The sequence below is a fragment of the Octodon degus genome, unplaced genomic scaffold (assembly GCF_000260255.1).
Source record: "Octodon degus isolate 3935 unplaced genomic scaffold, OctDeg1.0 scaffold00038, whole genome shotgun sequence".
NCBI classification, from domain to species: domain Eukaryota; kingdom Metazoa; phylum Chordata; class Mammalia; order Rodentia; family Octodontidae; genus Octodon; species Octodon degus.
Genome location: NW_004524614.1, coordinates 8,547,691 through 8,568,198, shown reverse-complemented (window position 1 = coordinate 8,568,198; position 20,508 = coordinate 8,547,691). Strand labels below are relative to the sequence as shown.

Sequence of the window (20,508 nt, the reverse complement as noted above, 5' to 3'; positions counted from 1 at the left end):
AGTCTGGGCTGGAATTTGTTTTCATAGAGGACGTGAAGTACTCTGTTCCATGCTCTTCTTGCCTTCATGGTTTGTGAAGAGAGTTGGACATAACTCTGGTGGGTTTTCCTTTGAATGTGATCTGCTTCTTTTCTCTAGCAGCTTTCAGAATATTATTCTTGTGCTAGATTTCTGGGATCTTGACTATTATATGTCTCGGTGTGTTTTTCATTGGGTTGAGGTTACTTGGTGTTCTGTATGCTTCGGTTACCTGAATGTCAGATTGTTTCCTCATATTTGGGAAGTTTCTGCTATTACTTGTGCCCATATTTTTTTAATGTCATTTGTATTGACTCCTTCTTTCTCATGATACCTATTTGTCTCACATTGTTCATGTTTATATCGTCTTGCAAGTGATGAATCATTTTTTCCTGCATCTTAGTTGTTTTTAAGAGATCTTTTCTTACCTTTTCACTAGCTGCACCAGCATCTTCAAGATCTGAAACTCTGTCGTCACTTTCACTGAAACGGTTTTGCAAGCTTGTGAATGAGATTTATGTTCCTCTATATCTCTTTGACTCTGCTTCATGCCATCTATTTCTTTCCTGTATTGCTCATTCAAGGAATCTGTCATTTTTCTAATCTCTAATTTTTTTTATCTATGTCTTCTTTAGAAGTAATTATTAATTCTTTTACTGCAGAGATTTTTTCAGATTGGGTTTCCTCCCTATGTTTCTGTATTTGATTCTTTACTTCAGATGCTATGAGTTCAGTGAATTCTTTTTTTATTTCAGAAAATAATTCTGTTCTGAGTTCCTCTATAACTCTCTGCTGTTGCTTATTTAGTTTTGACGCTATTAATTCATATACTGCAGCTGAGCTAGTGTCCTCTGCACTTGTTCTGGGTGGGCATATGTTTCTGCCTTTGATTCTTTACTGTAGATGCTATTAATTCAGGAATTTCTTTTTTCATTTCCAATCTGAGTTCCTCTATGCCTTTCTGCAGTTGCTTCTTTATTTCAGAAGCTGTTGATTCATTGATTTCAGCTTTTTCTGCATTAGTGTCCTCTGCACTTGTTATGGGTAGGCTTGGGGTCTGAGATTGCATTTTGCTCCTTCTCGTCATTTTGTATAGCAGTATTTTCTGACCTTTTTTGTAGAGCTTTGGTGCAGTTATAACCTTAGCACCTACTGAAGTTCAGGTGCAGATCTACAGAGTTTGGATTTATCCAGTTGTGCCTGGCTTGGGTCTGGCTGTTGTGCTCAGCTCCTTCCTGCTGCTGCCCTTGGGAGTAGATCCTGTTGTGCCCCTCTGGTAACATGTTCTGCTCCTGGACTAGCTGGGTGGCTTGGTCCACTACACTCTCTGCAGGGATTGCAGTTGCAGGGTTTCACCCAAGGCCTCTATGCCAGGCCTGAGCTGAGTCTGGAGGGGACAAGGTAGAGTAGTGGGGAGAGGAAGCCCTCCCACACACTCACTGGTTCTGGACTAGGGCTGGATCTGGGGTTCCGAGAACGGGGCAGAAGTTTCACTCACTGGGCGGGAGTGGCAGAAACTGCGGATTGGTGGTGTGGGGTCCCAGTGGGGTGGAAGAGGGTCTCACCCACGCTGTGCCTGGCTTGGACCAGACTGGTCCCACCAGCACAGGGTAGATGGAAGCTCTCCCACACACTCACCGGTCCTGGACTAGGACTGGATCTGTGGGTCCCGAGAGTGCGGTAGAAGTTCTCACTCACTGCGTGGGAGTGGGGAGGGGACTGTGGAATGGTGGGGAGGGTCCCAAGGGGGCAGAAGAGGCTCTCAGCCATGCTGTGCCTGGGTTTGGACTGGACAGGTCCCGCCGGCACAGGTTAGCCAGAGGCTCTCTTAAAAATGTATTTGGTGTAGGATCTCACTATAGTGTCACTACACAGCTTGGACTCAGTGATCCTCCTGTTTGAAGCCTCTCCAGCACTGGGATTACAGATGTGCATCATCACTCCTAGTCTCTGTGGCAGGTTCAGTGGGCCCAGGGGTGGGCTGGTGCAGCATGAAGGACCGGGGATTGAACCCTGGTCCCTGTGCTTGCCTAAGCAGGTGCTTAGTCCACTGAACTATCTTGCCAGCCTTTAGAATTCTATCTTGATCACAGGTTTTGTAATCAGAATCTGTTTGGTAAAGAAAAGCTTTGCCATACAAACATGGATTTTGAAAAGCAAATATAGCTTAGTGAAAAAACAGCAAACTGAATTTGAATCCATAGCTATGAATCCTAGTGTGACTTAGCCACTCTACAGCTGCCCATGGAATTTGAAGTAATTGAATTTTATGGATTATTTTGGAGAATACATTTGAGTCTTCTAGGAAAAGTTGTCAGTGGTGCATTTGATAGTGTTAGTCAGCTTTCAAACCTGGGCATGCACTGTCTCACCAGAGGCCTTGGGCTTTGGAGCCAGTCAGATCCAAGTCTTGATCAACCCTTTTAGCTCAGTCAGACCATGTGCCACCCAGACAACAAGCACGGGGCTGGATCCCTGGAAGGTCTTCAGGAAATGCCAGTTTACTTTTTATTGCATTTTAATTTCTTTTGGCAGTGCTAGGGTTTGAACCCTGGACTCACATAAAGTCACCCAACCTCCTTTATATCTCTCCTTTTGCTTCTCACTAGAGGAATCTGAGGACCCTTGTAAAATTGCTGTGGCACCTTTCCAGCGTTCTGTGTACTTAGTTTCACTGAAGCTATGAATCCTAGTGTGACTGAGCCACTCCACAGCTGCCCATGGAAGTGACTGGTCATGGCATCTGAGTGTTGTGCTTGCTGCCCTGGTGCCTTGGGGGGGGGGGAATGTGCTCTGCATCAGAACGGCCCCCTCCACTAGTGTGGCTGGATAAGTGCCCCCCAGAGGTTCATGTGTGGAAGGTGTCTTCCACAGGGTAGTGCTATTGGAGGTGATAGAGCTTTCATAAGGTTAGTCAGTAGGTCATGGAAAGTGTGCCTTCCAAGTGGGGTGTGGGACCCCGCCCTTTCCTCTTTCATTTTGCTTCTGGCTCATGAGGTAGCAGTTTGCTCTGGCAAATGTTTCCCCTTAGAGCCACCTGCTACTTGGACCAAAGGCTCAAAGCAATGTGTTTACCTGATCCTGGTCTGGAGTCTCCAAAACCCTCCCAAAACAAACCTTTTGTACATTAGTTAGCTTACGCATTTTGTTTGAATAATGTGAAGCTAATACATCCTCAACACACACACATACTCTACCAGAGATTTCCTAATTTATTAGTTTTCTGTTGATACAATAAAATGCCTGAGATATATGGTGAGGTTTATATCACTTACACTTCTTTATTTTTTAAATTAATTTAATTTTGAAAAGTGAAAACAGAAACAACAAGTAGAAAAAAAGACAGAAAGGGTAACATACAATAATACATATGTTGCAGACTTTCAAAAGAGGAATAGCTAATTAACAATGATTGTTATATTACCTATTTTTATCATCAAATCTGTTGCTCAGATTAACAGATACAGTTATGCAAAATTGGACAAAATAATTGAATATTGCTGTGCTGGCCCCACCCCCGGACATGCTGAGATGGCAGTTGAGAGTGGGCATGGTGGCTCACGCCCATAATCCCAGCACTTGGGAGGCTATAAACAAGAGAATCACTGAGTCTGATCTAATAGTGAGACCTTGAACACCCTGTAGAACCTTCCCTAAAATACAGAAAATACTAATAATAGTAATTGAATATAAAGAAATCTTAATGGTTTTTCCTTGTCTTTTTTTCAAATTTATTTTAAAGAGAGTATAATAATTGATAAGACATTAGAAATGGTACACATTTAGAGACCAAGATGTGAGGTATTCAACCATGGGTTTTATATTACACATTGCTGTCCTCAATGTAGCTGCTCAGATTGTAGGTATCAGCATACAGAGTTAGTCAAGGTGAAAATTCTAAACATTAACTGCTGTTTTCAAAAAACTGATGGGAATTATTAGTACAATCATCTCAGCCATCCTGTAAACTTGCATGTTTTCCTCCCTTTTTTCCTATCTTTTCTCTTTTTTCTCATCTTCATTGTTTAATCCTTAAGTGTAGTTTCTTTCTGTTTTACTCTGTCTATTATACCTTTCAGGTTTTATTCTTTCAGGTTCAAAAATGGGCATCTGAGACAAATACATGCTTCTCAGAGGAAGAAATACAAGTGGTAAATAAATACATGAAAAAAATGTCCATATCACTGGTCATTCAAAAAATACAAATTAAAATAACATTTAGATACCATCTCACCCAGAAAAAATGGCTATCATAAAGAAATCAACTAATAACAAATGCTGGAGAGGCTGTGGGGGAAAAGGGCCCCTGCTCCATTACTGTTAGGAATGTAGACTGGTACAACCACTATGGAAATCAGTGTGGAGACTCCTCAGAAAATTAGGACTGGAAATCCCATTCAATCCAGCTATTCCCCTTCTGGGTATTTTCCCAAAAGAGCTGAAAACATCATACCATAGTGATATATGTGCACCTATGTTTATAACAGCACAATTTGTCATAGCCAAATCTTGGAAACAACCAAAATGCCTATCTCTTCAGGAATGGATGAAAAAGATGGGTTTTTTGTTTGTTTGTTTGTTTGTTTGTTTTGTTTTTTTTCTGGTACCAGGGATTGAACTCAGGACCTTGTGCTTGCCAGGCAAGTGCTTGTTCTACTGAGCTATCTCCCCGGCCCGATGTGGTATTTTTATACAGTGGAGTATTACTCAGCTATAAAGAAAGACAAACTTGAAGCCTTTATAGGTAAGTGGATGCAACTAGAGGCTATACTCATAAGTGAAATAAATCAGACCCATATGTGCAAATATCATATTGTCTTCCTAGCCTTACTTACATTTTTGGAGGCTGAAAGTCTGAACAGCAGAGTGCCAGCTCTGGCAATGGCCCCCTTGATGAATCACATCATTGCATATGTCATCACAGCAGGATTGTGGAAAACAGGGAAATGTCACTGCTGGGACAGGAAGTCAGAGGAGACCAGGTGGGACCAGTCTTGCTCTTTTGTAACAACTGCCTCTCAAGAACTGAGATTCCAGGAGAACTGAGGGCAGCACCTCTGAGACCTCCCACAAGGCTCCGTTCCTTAGAGGTCCATACCTCTTAACATCACCTCACCTGGGACAGTTCTCCAGCACACAGACTATTAGGAGCAAAGCACATCCATAGCACAGTGCTACCGTTATGCACCTTTAGTTAGTTGCCTTTGCCTTTGTGGTCAACAAGATTCAGAAAAGTGCAGAAAAAGAAGAAACAATCCTCCAAGCATCTGGGAATACTACAGAGGGGCTAGTGGACAGTAAATCAAGAGCTTGCTAGCTTTTAAGTCAAACATGTGACTTAACATAATAATACTTCTCATTATCTGCATGGCCTTAGCCCCAGCCTCCTCCAACTGGTGTCTTCTATAAGTGTTTCTCCTTCACGGGTGGCTGTTGAAGGTGGAAGGAATGTGTACAAGGTAGTGTAATGCGTGTGGCCTGGAGTGGGCACCCAACGAAGGTGTATTGCTCATCAGCTCTCATCTTTTCCAATATCAGCTTCTCCTTGCAGCTACCAGTACACACACACACACACACACACACACACACACACACACTGCCCTGAGTGCCAACAGTGTCTCTGGAGAATCATGACTTTATAGTTCAGATGCAAAGGGCAGTGTTTTCCCAGTCCCAGAGATGAGCTGACTACTGACAGAATTTGTGAACTGTTTGGTTCACTACGTCATTTTAACCAGAAACAGACCACCTAAAGAATAGTGGTGTTTATTCGGAAATAAGTAGATCACAATATAACACACATGTCATAGAAACCATTAGTATTCTCAAGGGGAACACGCTAAAGGGAAACTTGAAAGGCAAAATAAGGAAGACGAATTGAGTTATCTTAAATCAGTAACCCTTGGCCACAGGATGTCCAGGGATCAATGAGAAAGGTGATGCCAGTCCAAGGTCGAACAGAGTTGCTGGACACATGTCCTGGAGGATGGGTTTTCTGTGCAAGGTTACTGTGACCCTTGTGCAAGACTGTGGTTCTGACAGATTCTTTTGTGATAGTTCTTATTGTCAGGTATACATGACAGATTCTTTTGTGATAGTTCTTATTGGCAGGTATTCATGCCTGTGATCCCCTTTTAGTGACCTCTGAGCTCTATTTAATTTTTGGATAGGACTTGACACAAGCAACTCCATTTTGATTCTGACAACTTTCACACTGATATAAGCCACTCTGAAAAACTCCTTTAATAAGGTCTCTCTCCCTTTGAACAATAGCCAGCACCCGATCAATGCCTTTTTTTGATGTTCCTACTTTTTCATGTCTAAAACCTAAAAGAATACTGCAGTGAGCATGTGACCAGCACCATAAGTTTCAGCCTCGCGTCTTTACCAAGTTCTCAGAATGAGGACTTTTAGAGGCCATCATCACACCCGAGAAACCCCTCATTGACATAGTACATAGTACACTCAGGTCCAACTGCCCCAAGAAATGCCTTTTACAACTATTTTTAGGCCTAGAGTACAAAGATGATATAGTCCAATTGGCTGCCCTGATCAGCCCAATGCTTTTAGTTGTTGTTGATGGTGTTTTGAGACAGGATCTGGCTGTATAGTTCATAATGACCTTGAGTGTGACATATCTGTAGAGAGCCAACAGCCAGCCAATGTGCAGAAGCTCTGGGTGTGAAACTCAGGAGACAGAGCTAAACTGAAACGATGACTACTAATCAGTGAAGAGAGTGAGCCCCTGCCACTGGTGGATGCCGATATACAGGTGAATCAAGCACAAGCCCCTGGGGAGCACTGGCTGTCCTTTATCAGTGCATGCGCACAAACCCTTCCCTGTTCGGTCTTCAGCATCACCCATTCTTTTGGAAGAACCTGAGCTCAGTCTTACTCTTGTTTTCTATAGCTCAAATGCTCAGCATAGGCCTTGCATTTCTCATACTTTTTTTTTTTTTTTTTAGAACTGAGGATCGAACTCAGATCGCCAGGCAAGCGCTTATTCTATCAAGCCATCTCTCCGGCCTATGGCCTTGCATTTTATATAGTATTTGTTGAATGACTAACAAAGCCTCAATAGAGGAAACTTCAGAAAGTCATAGTTCAAGATATCAGAGAGAACAAGGATGAAACAGAGTGCTGAAAGGAAAACCAAGCCTGTGAGGGGCTCAGAGAAGACAGGGAGAAGAATGTGAAAGGGCGAGAATGCAGCAGGAACGAGTGTTACAGAGCCGTCAGGAGAAATAGAGAGCAGAATGTTCAGCATAATTCATCACAGAAGATTCCTTGTTTACATTGGAAAGCAGCTGCAACCAAAGGAGCGTTAGGAATCAGTGTGCACTGTTAGGAGAACCTACAATGAGGAAAGTGGGTGGAGCCTGGGCAGCAAATAGCTTCCAGGACCCGTGTGCATCCTGTGGGAGCCTGTGTGGCGCTGGGGGATGAACGCCACCTAGGTGGAGTTAGCGGCGGGGGCCAAGGTAGCTCTCTGCTTGCTCAGCTTAACACTCCAGGTCTTACCACACTTGTCTCTTTTGTCCCATGCGGAATCAACAGGCCCTGGGAATCAGAGGCGCCAATGTACAAAATGGAAAAGAACTCTCCCTGGGTGGTGCCCCTCCCTCTGTCCATGTGGTCTAGCCCCATCATGCTCATTGTCCCTGCCTGTTTCCTACTTGGAACCTCCTTAAACAATCAACTGTGACCAATAATTGACTTCCTCCCCCCTTTCATGCCATGAAAAGTTCTTGCTGTCATAAGGAGGTTCCACATCCCCCCTTCTCACAGAAATGATACGTGACACAGAGACCTCTTGGGGATGACAGAGACTGTCATAGAAGTCACCGTGGCCCAACTGTCAGAGTGGCATATGGGATTGTGGTTTGTTTCACAGTGCTAGGGGGCAGAGTTAGGGGAGCTGAGGCCTCTCAGGCTGCCGAGGGCAACTCTGGACAGAGGCTCACATGAAAATCATCACTCACACCTCTTTCTTGTAAGAGGAGAGATCTGGATGTCACAGAGAGGCTGCGTCACCATCACCGGGGAGGAGCAGGCTGTCAGTGTGAGGCCATTGTCCTGAGAGCAGTGGCAGCCTTGGGCTGGGTGAGAGGATCAGGATGTGGTAATTAGTCTCAGTCAGAGGCTGTGGCTCTGTTACAGCCAGGAGGTTTGAGGCTCCAGGGCAGAAGTGATCCCCAAGGGACATGGTGCATCCAAAGGCTGCATTTCCTTGTTGGTGGCAGCCTTCTTAACCTCGGGCATACACAAATATGCAACGCACACATACTGTACTAAACTTGCCAAGTCTATGTGCACATGTGCCACACATCACACCCTGCAAACCACCTGACCTCCTCACGTAAGGGTAGGATAGGGTCAGGAGGTCGAGAGGCCTGGATAATGAGGATTAAGGCAGTACGGCCTCCACCCAGCCCCTCTGCGCAGGCCTCGCTCCCTGGAATACCCCTCCCGCCCCCACCAGATCCCTTTCAAGCTGCCAGGTTATATTGACAGCATTCTTTTGTGCTGGACTATGTGCTCCCTGAGGGTAACAGTGGCTTCTCAATCCTGATTGTGTCCCCTAATTGAGTTTAGCACAGACCCCCCACACACATACATGGAGCGTGGATTGAGTGAGCAAGTGACATAATTAACAGATTAGCACTGCCTGGACTCTGGGTACCTGAGAAAGACAAATGCGCTGCATTGGAGAAAGCTGAGTGGCTGGGTTAGTTTTCTCAGGATGCTGTGACTATTAGTCACAGACTGGAGTAAAACAACACACAGTTGCCCCCTCTCAGTTCCTGAGGTCCAAAGTCTGAAATCAAGATACCGGCAGGGCTGTGTTCCCTCTGTGGGCTCGAGGGCGTCCTTCCTTGCCTCTTCGAGCAAGGCAGAGGTGCCTGCCCTGACTTCCTTTTTTTATTTTGGTACTTGGACATGAACTCAGGACCTCATGCTTGCCAGGTAGGTGCTGTGCCACACAGCCATATCCCCGACCCACACTATATCCCTGGCCCCTGACTTTCTTGTCTTGTGGCCACATCTCTGCTTCTTGTCACCTTTTCTGTATCTCTGTTACCTCCTTTTGTCTCTCTCTAAAAGGTACTTGTAATAGTATTTAGGCTCACTGAAGAAAAAGGGCTAAGTTCCCACCCCAAGATCTTGAATATAATATCTGCAAACCCTTTTGCTAAATAAGGTCACATTCACAAGTTGTAGGGGTTGGAACTTGCATCTTGGAGGAGTCATTATTCAGCCCACTACAGTGCACTACAGTGGATGAGAAAGAACATTGCCTCATCTTTCTTGGAAAGGTTTCTTATCTTCCTGTTTCCATGGAATCTCCCTGAAAAATGTGGCTGCTTTCCATTGTCTAGGAAAACAAAACCAATAATTAAGAATTTTAAGTCTGTAGTAATATGTCTGGTGATTTTTTTCAAAAACGCACATTAATGATACCATTTTTTGTGACACTTTCCATGGGGAGAAGTAGAAGTGAAGGGGAGAGGAGCCTAGAATACAAGGTTCAGGATGGGAGGTGGAAAAAGTACAATATGTCCAACAAGCCAAATGGGTTCAGATTAGATGGAAGAGGCAGAATAAGCTCTGAAATCTCAAAACTGAGGGGTGGAGGGAAGGCTTGGGTCTCCTCTGAAAGGGAAGGAGTGGGACAAGTGACAAGAGAAAGGTGATAGGATGGTACAGAATGGAAGACAGATGGGCTCCAGAAAGATACTGTCTCCATCCTGACTGCAGAAGGACCTAACCCAAACTCCAGGTGGCTAGCAGGCCTCCCCTGAGTACTGGAGGAGGCCATGCTCCTCTTCTATGGGCCCCTGCCTGCTGCTGAAGCATCTGGACAGCAGACGCATGCTGCCTTGGTTTGTCCTAGATAGGAGGAAAGGTAGCCCTCTCACTCAAATACCACAGATTAGAGACCAGGGTCCCAACTAGACTGCATTTACCCCTTAGTGGGATAATTGTGCTGGAGTCTTCAGCCTCCTGTGGTAAGATTTAGGAGGAGGTGGGAAGGACCCTGCTCAGCTTCAGCAGAGTCCTAACCTTCAACCTAGTATATGGAAGCATTCTATCAGAGGAAACAGCAGGCTTCTCTTCTTACCAAGAAAGGGCACTTTGGCTCCACCGTCTGCTCTTCCTGGTCTCATAGAAGATTTAGACTCAGATAGATTCATTTGGGGCTAGATTTGGACTCTTCTGGGACCCTGTTCAGATGGCAGGCATCAGTGTTCCAAATCCCACACAGTCCTATGCTTCCTAACATCCACACGCTTCTTCCCACAATTCTCCCGCAAGTCTATGTGACAAGGACAGATCTTGAATCCAGGGGAGTGACTTCCACACAAGGCTCTGCCCCTGATATCTCTCTGCAGCTCTGTTTCTTTATATGTTTACTGGGGCTACGGGGCTTGTCTAGCCAATGCCTGGGTCCTCAGAGATGAGGCTCCGAATGAGACACCCTACATTCTCGTTTTCTGTAGTTTCCTTCTTGTTTTAAGGACAGTGCTTGCCTCACAGGACCGATGGGAAGGTGAATTGAAAAGATGGAAGATGGTCAACTTTAAAACAAAAGATGACAGAAAAACAACATTTAAGAGGCTGAATGGAGTAACACAAATGTAGATGAGCTTTAGTTCAAACAGCATTCCCTTAAGTGTCGCATGATGTATCTTAGAGAAAGAGTTCCCTGGTCAAGTTACTTTGAGAAAATGTTCTTTTCCTAGTGATTTCTCAGGCACTTGAAGCTATAGAGGACTTAGAGAAGCACTGAGATAAACAAAGAAACAACACTTGAAATTGATTTTATTTTGAGACATGGCTTTGGCCTTGAACTCACTTTGTAGCCCAAGCTGGCCTCGAACTCAAAGATTCTCCTGCCTCTGCCTCCAGTGTGCTCAGATTATAGGAGCATGCTTCCAAGCCTACGTCTGTAATAGCTTTTTTTCTTTTTTTAAAAAAGAAAAAACAAAAAAAAATTTTTTTAAGGCTTTTATTTATTTGGTACAGGTTCTCAATATGCAGCTCAGACTTGTAGTAATCCTTCTGTCCCAAAAAGGCTTGGCATGTGATACTGGGATCAAACTCAGGTCCTCGAGTTTTCCAGGCAAGCGCTTAGACTGCGGAGCTATCTCCCCAGCCCTCTGAAATAGCTTTAATACAATAATTAACAATTTCATGTCCAGGAAACCCCAATCTCACTCTACAAGCACCCACTTCGATTCAAAGAAATGTAATTGTTGGACTTGGTTCCTACATTTATTCCTCAACACCAGGGCTGGTGAGAAAGTAGGATGCTAGTAGGAGGGAACAGGAGCAGGATAGAAAGGGGAAAGTGTCAGGCGTTTCTCTAGCTGACCCATTTTCTTCCATCAAGGCAGACGAAGTGGGAAGATACACCTAGAGGTATCTAGAACTCTCCAAGGCATACTTTATAGAGATCATTTTGTTTTGAGCATCGCTGATTTCCCATTATGGTATTATCTCCTCAAGGAATTTGCTAATGGAGGGAACAGTGTACTCAGCAAAACACATCCATGCAAATCTGTCAACTGAAAATAGGACCAGTAGGCAGGCTACAACCTGAGGACTGTGGCTCAAAACCAAAGATTAAGAAGCAATACCTACCTCGCTGAACAAAGAGAAACACACTGCTGGGAGTTTATGAAAAACAGGGTGGGAAGAGATGGGCTGACAGCTTAGGAGCCTTGAAGAAGGTGAATCAGTAGTGTGAACAAACACCCTCTTTTTCTAGCTGAGGAAATTAAGGCACAGGGAACACAGTAATATGCTAGGCCCATCAGCAAGTTTGAGGGAGGGTTGGGACCATGTCCTCTCTATGCCTCTGGAGGTGGGATGCAGCAAGGAGAGAAGATGCTGTTCAAATCCAAATCAAGAAGGAAGTATAGCAGTAATTGATATGACATTAGAAGCAGTACACTTTTAGAAAACCAGAATGATAGGGATTCCAAGCATGGCCCTAGTATTGGACTATCTTGGATTACTTTGTTGAATTCATGCACCTACAATATATGAATGGCAATGGAATACACATCTCTGACAAAAGTAAACAAAAAAGGGGGATATAAATGAAGGACCATTTTGTAGTGAAATATATATATATATATATATATATATATATATATATGTATCTGTATATGCAAAATAGGGTAGATACACAACTACTTTTTCTTAGTTCAATGAGAAAAATTTTGGACTAATAATGTTTAGATAAGATATCATGTCTGCATCTTGTACTATGAATAACTACTACAAAGACAACAATATGCAATGTATTAATTATTGTAACTGTCCTACGAACCTGTTTTGAAACTGTCTCATTGCTACTTCTTTCTCAATAAAATTAATATAAAAAATCAAGAAGGGAGAAAGAGAGGAAGGAAAGGAGGGAAAAAGGGAGGGAGGAGAAGAAGGAAAGAAAGAAGGAAGGAAAGGAGAGTGAGGATGGGAGGGAGGCAGGCAGGTCATCTGATAGAATTGTGGTAATGGAGATCCACAGTCCAGCCTCAGGAGACACATAAGGGGCCATCTGTGGGCTACCACACTCCTTCCTCCCAGTAACACCAGGGTCTCTATATCTCCATGGCTCTTTCAAAGCAGCAATTTTTTAAAGAATCATCCCCATCTCTCGGCTGGCCCAAGTTAAGTATTGATTCAAGATATACTGGCAAGCTCTTGCACTAAGGATTTGGAACTTGGAACTCAAGACACCTAGAGACATCTAAGGCTGTGTTTCCTGCTTTGAAGACAAAACTGATCTGGGAGGGAGAGAGGGAGAAGGAAAAGATGGAAAGAGAAAAGGGGAGGGGAGGGAAAGACTGAGACACAGAGACATTGACAGAAACAAACATAGGGGCCGGGGAGATAGTTCAGTAGAATAAGCACTTGCCTGGCAAGTGCAAGGGCCTGAGTTCAATCCCCAGTTCTGCAAAATAAATAAATAAATAGATAAAGTAAAAAAATAAAAATAAAAAACCTAAAAAGAAAAAAAAGAAACAACATAGGACAAGAGACGGAAAAACTGTCCCACAAGTGGTTTCAAGTCTCTGGTGATAGGCTTCCTAATTTCTCATTTGGTTAGGCCTGAGTTTACAGGAGCATCCTAGGGTTGGATGCTGGCTGGGATAAACAAATCCTGGATAATCAGGCAATTTAAACAGGAAGCTGACTGCTGGAAATATAGACACATATTGAGGATCAGTCATGCTAGTGCTGGAATGGGGGATTCAAACACATGACCAGTGAGAATCCAGCATTCTTCGCAAGGGTGGTCTTTCTACAGGAAATGAGGTCATGGAGGTGTTGAGTGAGGGAGTAGATGGATCTGAGCAATGAAAAGAAATTAAATCCTTGATTCATGAGTTCCAGCCCAGTTGGGGGCGCACTTCTTAAAGGTTAAATATCAAGTTAATAAATTGTTCAATGAATATTTCCCAGATGCAGAATGTTCTATCCTCCTACCCCAGGCACACCATGAGGCCCTGGGAGGCCAATTTGGATGTTGAATTCTTAGAGTCCTCACAGCTCCCTGGAAAATGTGGCAATGCGGCGAGAATTAGAGCCGGCACACAGACCCCAGATTGTTCTGCCAACTGTTTTTTATTTTTTATTTTTTTGGCAGAACCAGGGATTGAACTCAGACCCTTGTGCTTGCCAGGGAAACACTTATTCTACTGAGCCATCTCCCTGGCCCCACCCCCAGATTGTTCTGTATCCCACCCCCAGTTCATTCTGTACCACAGAGCCCTAAATGTACACATGCACGGACACCCCTACCCCAGCAGTGCCCCAGTGCACCCCAGCCAACACCTGTCCTCAGCTACACTTCTGGGCCTGGGTCTGGAAAAATCCTGCACAGCATCTAGGCATGGACTTTGAGCCAATAGAATTGCCAGGTCCTCTACTGTACTCTAGAGATCTTACAATGGGTAGATGCTCTGGGTCCTGTGAAGAAAGGGTGGCCAAGGAGGACCACTTTGGCCCAACTCTAAGGGTGTTACTGGTCATGGGCTGACCTGAGAGTGGGATGTAGGTACTGGGAAGTCCTAGACTGGGGAAAAGGCCAGGAGACTTCCTAGCTTTGCAGTCTTCAACTCTCTGCACTGCAAGGTTTCCATAGGACAAACGATGGCTTTGAGACAGAGGTAGAAATGTATAGCCCAGGATCAGGGTCAATGTAAGTTTGAATTTTGATTTTTTTTAAAATGTGTGTCATTTTGGACAAAATAATTTTTCTGAGGATCAGTGTCTTTTGTCTGTAAAATGGGATGAGCTTTCTCTAGGTTGCTGAGAGAGTTCAGTGATAGCAGTGGAGAGTGGAGTCTAGGAAGAGCTCAGTCACTGACAGCTGTACTATTGTTGTTTGTGAACTACTGTTGTCTCTGAGGTCACTCACTTTCAGCAGGACCTTTTGGGAAGGGGAAGGCATCTGTCTCTAACTTTACTCCCAGAGCAGAGACTTAGTTAAGAGGGCAAATAAGAAAGCAGGCTCTAGGGCCAATGAGATAGCCCAGTAGACTAAGCCCCTGCTTAGGCAAGCACAGGGACCAGGGTTCAATTCTAGGTCCTGCATGCTGCACTGGCCCCATCCTTGGGTGCACCAAGCCAGCAACCAAATCCAGACATGGTGGCACACCCCTATAATCCCAGAGCTGGAGAGGCTGAAAATGGGAGGATCGCTGCAGGTCAGAGCTGTGTAGTGAGACCCTGTACCAAATACATACAATAAAATTATGGAACAAATCATAGAAAGAACATAGACTCTGGATTCTTCTGTCATTTAATTGTTAACTACCAGCATGTTACTAACATTTTTGGAGCCTCAGTTTCGCTCTTGGAAAGATGGTGTGATAACAGTATCTATTCATATGGTTGTTATAGGAAATAAATGAGAGACTACTTCTTAGCTGTCACATAAGGCCTGCCTGGCACACTCAACATGCAAAACCACCAGGTACTTTTGTCAGCAGCCTCACTGTTCTCTCCCACTGCGCTCGGCCCACCACCTCAAGGCAGATGCTCTCACCATATTTGGGGCTGTGGTAGAGATGCTGGGGGAATAAGCAGCTGCCTCCATTTGCTCTGCATTTCTTCCACTCAGTGAAATTCCTGAGAAATGAAAACCTCAACTCCAATTTGTTCTCTTAAACTCAAGCTCTAGTTGCTTTGGGAAGAAGCCCATGTCAGTTGAAATCATTTCTTGTTGTGTTCTTTTTTTTCTTCTGGGTCAAAGCTTAATCTCAGTCAGACCTTTCAATTATACAGAGAAAAAGAATTTGCTAAGCAAAGGAATGAGCAACTGGGACTCTTCTCACTCAGACAAAGGAACTGCCATCAGACCAGGAATCCTGAGTAGCTCCACTGCCTTCTCCTTCCTGCATAAGGAAATGTACATTCAGCACTTCAGAGTTAATGACAGACAGATCTGGCTTCTCCCCAAGGGCTGACGTGCAGGTGACTTCATGGCATCGGAGGGCCTGGTAGACTCTGGGCCATCCGGGCTCAGGGGTCTTCACACAAGGCTTGATCTGTGCTGGCAGCTCTCTGGTGGAAGAGAACCGAGTAAGTGTGTAGACTCTTTGGGCACCTTAGGACATGCTGTGGCCCCTGCTTCGCCTGAAGCCCCACACTGGACATCAGTGTGTGTTTTCCATTCCATAACCACACTGTCCTTGTTGATCCACTGGGTCCTCTGTTGCCAGCTCCGTCTTTACTCCCACTCATCTCTAAACACCTCAGAAAACCATCTACTTCCACCCTGAAAATTCTTCCCTTCACAGTTCCATTCTTGCTACCACTTCTCCCATCCTCCAACAGTTTCAACCCCACCACACTCCTCAAAGTTCCCAGAACCCTCACCCCTTTGCCTTGGGGCTGTTCCCCTTCATGCTTTTCTGCCCACTCCTAAATACACATTAAGCTGAAGCTCTTAACCCTGTTAAGCACCACAGTTTAGCGGCATTGATACATTCATACTGCTGTGCACCATCACCACCTCCATCTCCAGAGCTTGTTCATCTTGTGAAACTGACCCTGTAACCCATTAAGCAACAATCCCCTGTTGTCTGCTCTCCAGCCTCGACTTTGTCTCTATGAATCTGACCATGCTGAATACAGTATAAATGGAATCACACAGGATTTGCCTTTTTGTGACTGGATTTGTTTCATGTAGACAACATCCTTGGGGTTCATCCAGTGACAGCCGCTTTTTCTTCTCCTCAACTCCCTTCACAATGGGTACATCTGGAAAGTGTTATGGTGGGCTAGAGCCAGCCCACCAGAAGATGCCCATCAAGGTCTATAGGTACACTCAGATATGGTGCGGGTGAACAAAAATCAAACCATGCGAAGCAACTTGAAGCCTGTTAGACGAAATCTAGCAACAGGGCTAGGTAGAGTAAGGAGCAGGGTCACTTCTGGATCCAGACACTGCTTACAGCCTAAGTCTGGTGACCAAACCATCTTGGGAAAGGTTCAGATCCCAATGAGGGAAGAAACTGGATGCATCAATGGCTGCCTGGCTGCTGACTGGCACCCAACCTAGGAGCCACTGCTCAGTGCCCCCCCCCCAACTCTCTTCCTGCTGGGAGATGGCGCTCAGTGAATGGGACAGTCACAACAGAGTGCCTGCTCAGACCAGGGGACTCAGCACAAGCCAGAGAACCACTGAACAGGCAGTGACCGAGTTAGGATCAGGGACACCTAAGAACAGACACGGACAAGGAGCACAGTGCTGGTGAGGGACTGGGAACCAGGCATCCAGGGATCTGCGAGACAGAATCCTGGGGGCTTGCAGTGGCTGTGGCCAGTAGGATCTCAGAGTGGGGAAAAGGCTCTGGGGCTGTGGTATAACAGGCACTCTTCTGCTGCCCCCTAAATATCACTGAGCTCAGTGCCTGCGGTTCCTCTTGCACCCCCAAACATCTCTCAGCTCTGTGCTCATCTGAATTATGGCCCACAGCTCCTTAAATGTGGCCAAACCCTGCCTATGTGAACTCCTTCCTGCTGACCCCCAGAAATCACTGAAATCCCAGACCAGATTGAACATGGACAAGCAGGAGTATAGCTTTGCTCAGAGGCAGAGAAAAGCCATCAGCAAGGTGTGCAGGAACGGGGTTACTCCCTCCTAGTTCACCACAGGGGACCACGTGAGTTTCTGGGCCAAGAGAAATGGAGTGGAACAGGGACACAACTGGCAATGGGAAGCTGAGGGAGTTGTACCAGGTGGAGCAAATAGAGCCTGCAACTATATCTCTACTGGGGATCCATAGTTGCCACCTGTAGGCAAGGACCCATTAACATTCCAAGGTCACCAGTGGCTCCCAAGCATGGTGCTGTTTGCATGCATTTTGCATTTTTGTTTCTTCTTTTGCTTGCTTGACTTTTTTTTTTTTTTTTTGATTGGTCTGCTTTTTATATGTGCACATGGTTATAGCTATGTGTATAAATACTCTGCCACTGCTTGTAAAGCATTCCATGCAGTGAAATCCCATGTGCCCACTCCAAAGGTGGTTTCTAAGTGTTATCTAATCTTGCTTGACTGATAGGTAAGCAGTTTGATACAATCTCCCTATTTCTTGTCTCACCTCCCACCTACAATCTCATCCTCTCCTTACCCTCATTTCTCCCTTTATATTTCCCCTTATCTCTCAGCTCCTCCTTTACATATGTCTATATTTGTACTTAAATTTTCCCTTCTTCTTGTCTATTTTTCTTTTACACATAAGGTATTAAGGTTAATCTAAATATAGTATACTACAGTATCTTAGCATTTTATATTGGGTTCCTCTTTGCTGAGGATTATTTTTTTAGGGCTTTATAAATTACTTGCTCAGTTAGGTTATTAATTGGACTCAATTTCTCTCTATTTTGTTTTTCTTTCTTACAAGCATCCTCTCCTCCTCCTTCTTTTCTTGTATGTAAGGCTACTATGAAAGCTTCATTCTTTTTTTCCCAATACTGGAGATCAAACTGAGGGCCATCTGCTTGCCGGGCTGAGCTATCTCCCTGGCACTAAAAAGCTTAATTCTTTTGGCTTATTGTAGGGTGTGTGTGAGGAGAATATGCTTATGAAGCACAGTGTGTGAGTATAACTGTCTTTTCTGTCTCTAGAGTGTTTCACACTGACCTATCATATTCTCTATTACAAAGGCTGTTGCTTAGGTCTTCTAACATAGGATATATGCAACTTGATAAATTAAATACAATCTCTATAAAGACTGTTCAGTTATCTACTTAAAAATCTCTCTTTCCTCTAGCTTTCCACGTACCTTCCCAAACCTCCTTCTCTTCTTCCCTTTTTGGTAAAAAAGGAAATTTAGAAATGTATTGTTTAATCCACAAGCTTCATATAGCTTCAGTTTAAAAAACAGTGAAACCAAGATACTATTTCAAAGTCCAAGCCCTCTCAACTTCCAAATACAAGAGCTCTTCTTAATAAGTATAAAAATAATATTGAAAACTACTTCCTCTCTTTCATTTACTTTATTTATTTATTTATTTTTGTTTACTTGCTTTTGTTTCTTTTGTTTACTTCTATCTCCCAGACTTTTCTTTACCATTACTAATCCTTTGTATTCCTGGGTTAGCAAAACAGTAAACACCTTGCTAAACTAGATCTGTATTGTACTTTGCTATATGACTGGCTCTTCGCATGTAGACGTTACCAGTAGTTATTCTCTTCCTGCAGTTCAGGGATGGGAGTCTCTATGATAGTGCATAGATTTCTAGCCCAGGTGATCTAAAATACTCAACACAAAAACACAGAAAGCATGAGAAAACAAAGTGATAAGTTACTTCAGGTAATTCACAACTCTCCAGAAGCTGATCTCATGGGCTCTGGAGCAGTAGAAGTTTCAGGCAAAGAATTTTTAAAATATGGTTTAAATGTTTGAAGGGGTCAAAGCATCAATGAACATATATATGTAAGACATTCAATGAGCTCAAAGAGGATTGAATATAGAGATAAATGATTTAATAAGATGTTCAACAAGCTTAAAAAGGACACCAATGGCTGACTGGATTAAAACAAGGCAGGATATGAATGACTACTTTAAAAAAAATGAATGTCCACTTTAGTAAAGAAATTGAGATTATGGGAAAAAATCAAGCAGAACTCCTTGAAAGAAAAAAACCCATCTCAAAGCCATGCCAGGTAGACATGACCAGCTAGAAGACAGAATACCAGGACTTGAGGACAAGAGCAATGTAGTAGATTCCTTGCTCACTGATATCCTAAAAACAACAAGGATTCACTAGAAGCGTATTCAAGAGCTCCCAGATGATTCTAAAGCAACTAATTTAAGAATTATAGGAACAGGGCCAGCCAGACAGCTCAGCAGACTAAAGTACCTGCTTAGGCAGATGCAGGAACCAGGGTTCGAACCCCAGGGTGCCATACTGACCCTGTCCCCAGGGCATGCTGAAAGGGTGATTGACACTGGGCATGGTGGAGCACACCAGTAATCCCAGCTCTTGGGAGGCTGAAAACAGAAGGATCACTATGAGTCCGATCTGTGTCATGAGACCTTGTAGACCCTGTACTAAATACATCTTTTTAAAAAAAGAATTATAGAATAAAAAAAATCAAGATTAGAGGGTTGGAAAAAGAAACTGAAGGCATAAAAACTTACTTATCAAAATCACTGCCAGAAACTTTGAATCTTCCCAAATTTACAGATAAAAATGGACACTTAGCTGAATGGTCCATTTAGAATCCTAAATAAACACAACCAGAAAAGAACCTTTCCACACCAAGTTTCAAAATCCCAGCAATCTGGAACAAAGAGAGAATACTAAAATCTATGAAAGAAAAATGTCAGGTAAAGTATAAAGTTAAGCTTATCAAAACAACAGAAGAAACAGAAGAGATCTACAATAGTGACAGCAATCCTAGGCAACAAAGGTAAAGCAGGACAGGAGGTATCGCAATCTCTGACTTGAAATTATACTACAAAACTACTGTGATTAAAGTCAACATGGTAATGACAAAAACCAGACCTGAAGATCAATGGAACAGAACAGAAGATGCAGACATACTACAAACACACTCAGCCACCTTATCTTTGACAAAGGAGACAAACAGGTTCACAAGAAGAAAGATAGCCTCTTTAATAAACAGTGCTGGGAAAACTGACTCTCCACATGCTGAAGTCTAAAACTAGACTCATGCCTATACCATGCACTAAAATAAAGTCAAAATAGATCAAAGATCTAAATATTAAAACAGAAACACTAAGTCTACTGAAAGAAAAAGGTAAAAGTCTTCAAAACATAGGTGTAGGCAGAGACTTCAAGAACAGAACCATAAATGTATGAGAAATACTTCAAAGAATCAACAACTAGGATCTCATTAAAAAGCTTTTGCACCTCAAAAGAAATCACCAATAGGATGTGAAAAGACAACCCACAAAAAGAAAAATCTTAGTCTATTGTTCCTCAGACAAAGGACTT

At 43.7% G+C, this 20,508-nt stretch overlaps 1 protein-coding gene across 1 annotated transcript in view; it reads right to left on the bottom strand.

Moving 5' to 3' along the window:
- Positions 1-15,371: 15,371 nt before the first annotated feature.
- Positions 15,372-20,508, bottom strand: part of LOC101583765 (WD repeat-containing protein 49-like) — a 77,955-nt gene continuing 72,818 nt past the window's right edge. Inside the window, exon 21 of the mRNA XM_012514713.1 lies at positions 15,372-15,600. Coding sequence (XP_012370167.1) covers positions 15,372-15,600 — 229 coding nt within the window. The remainder of the gene's footprint in view (positions 15,601-20,508) is intronic.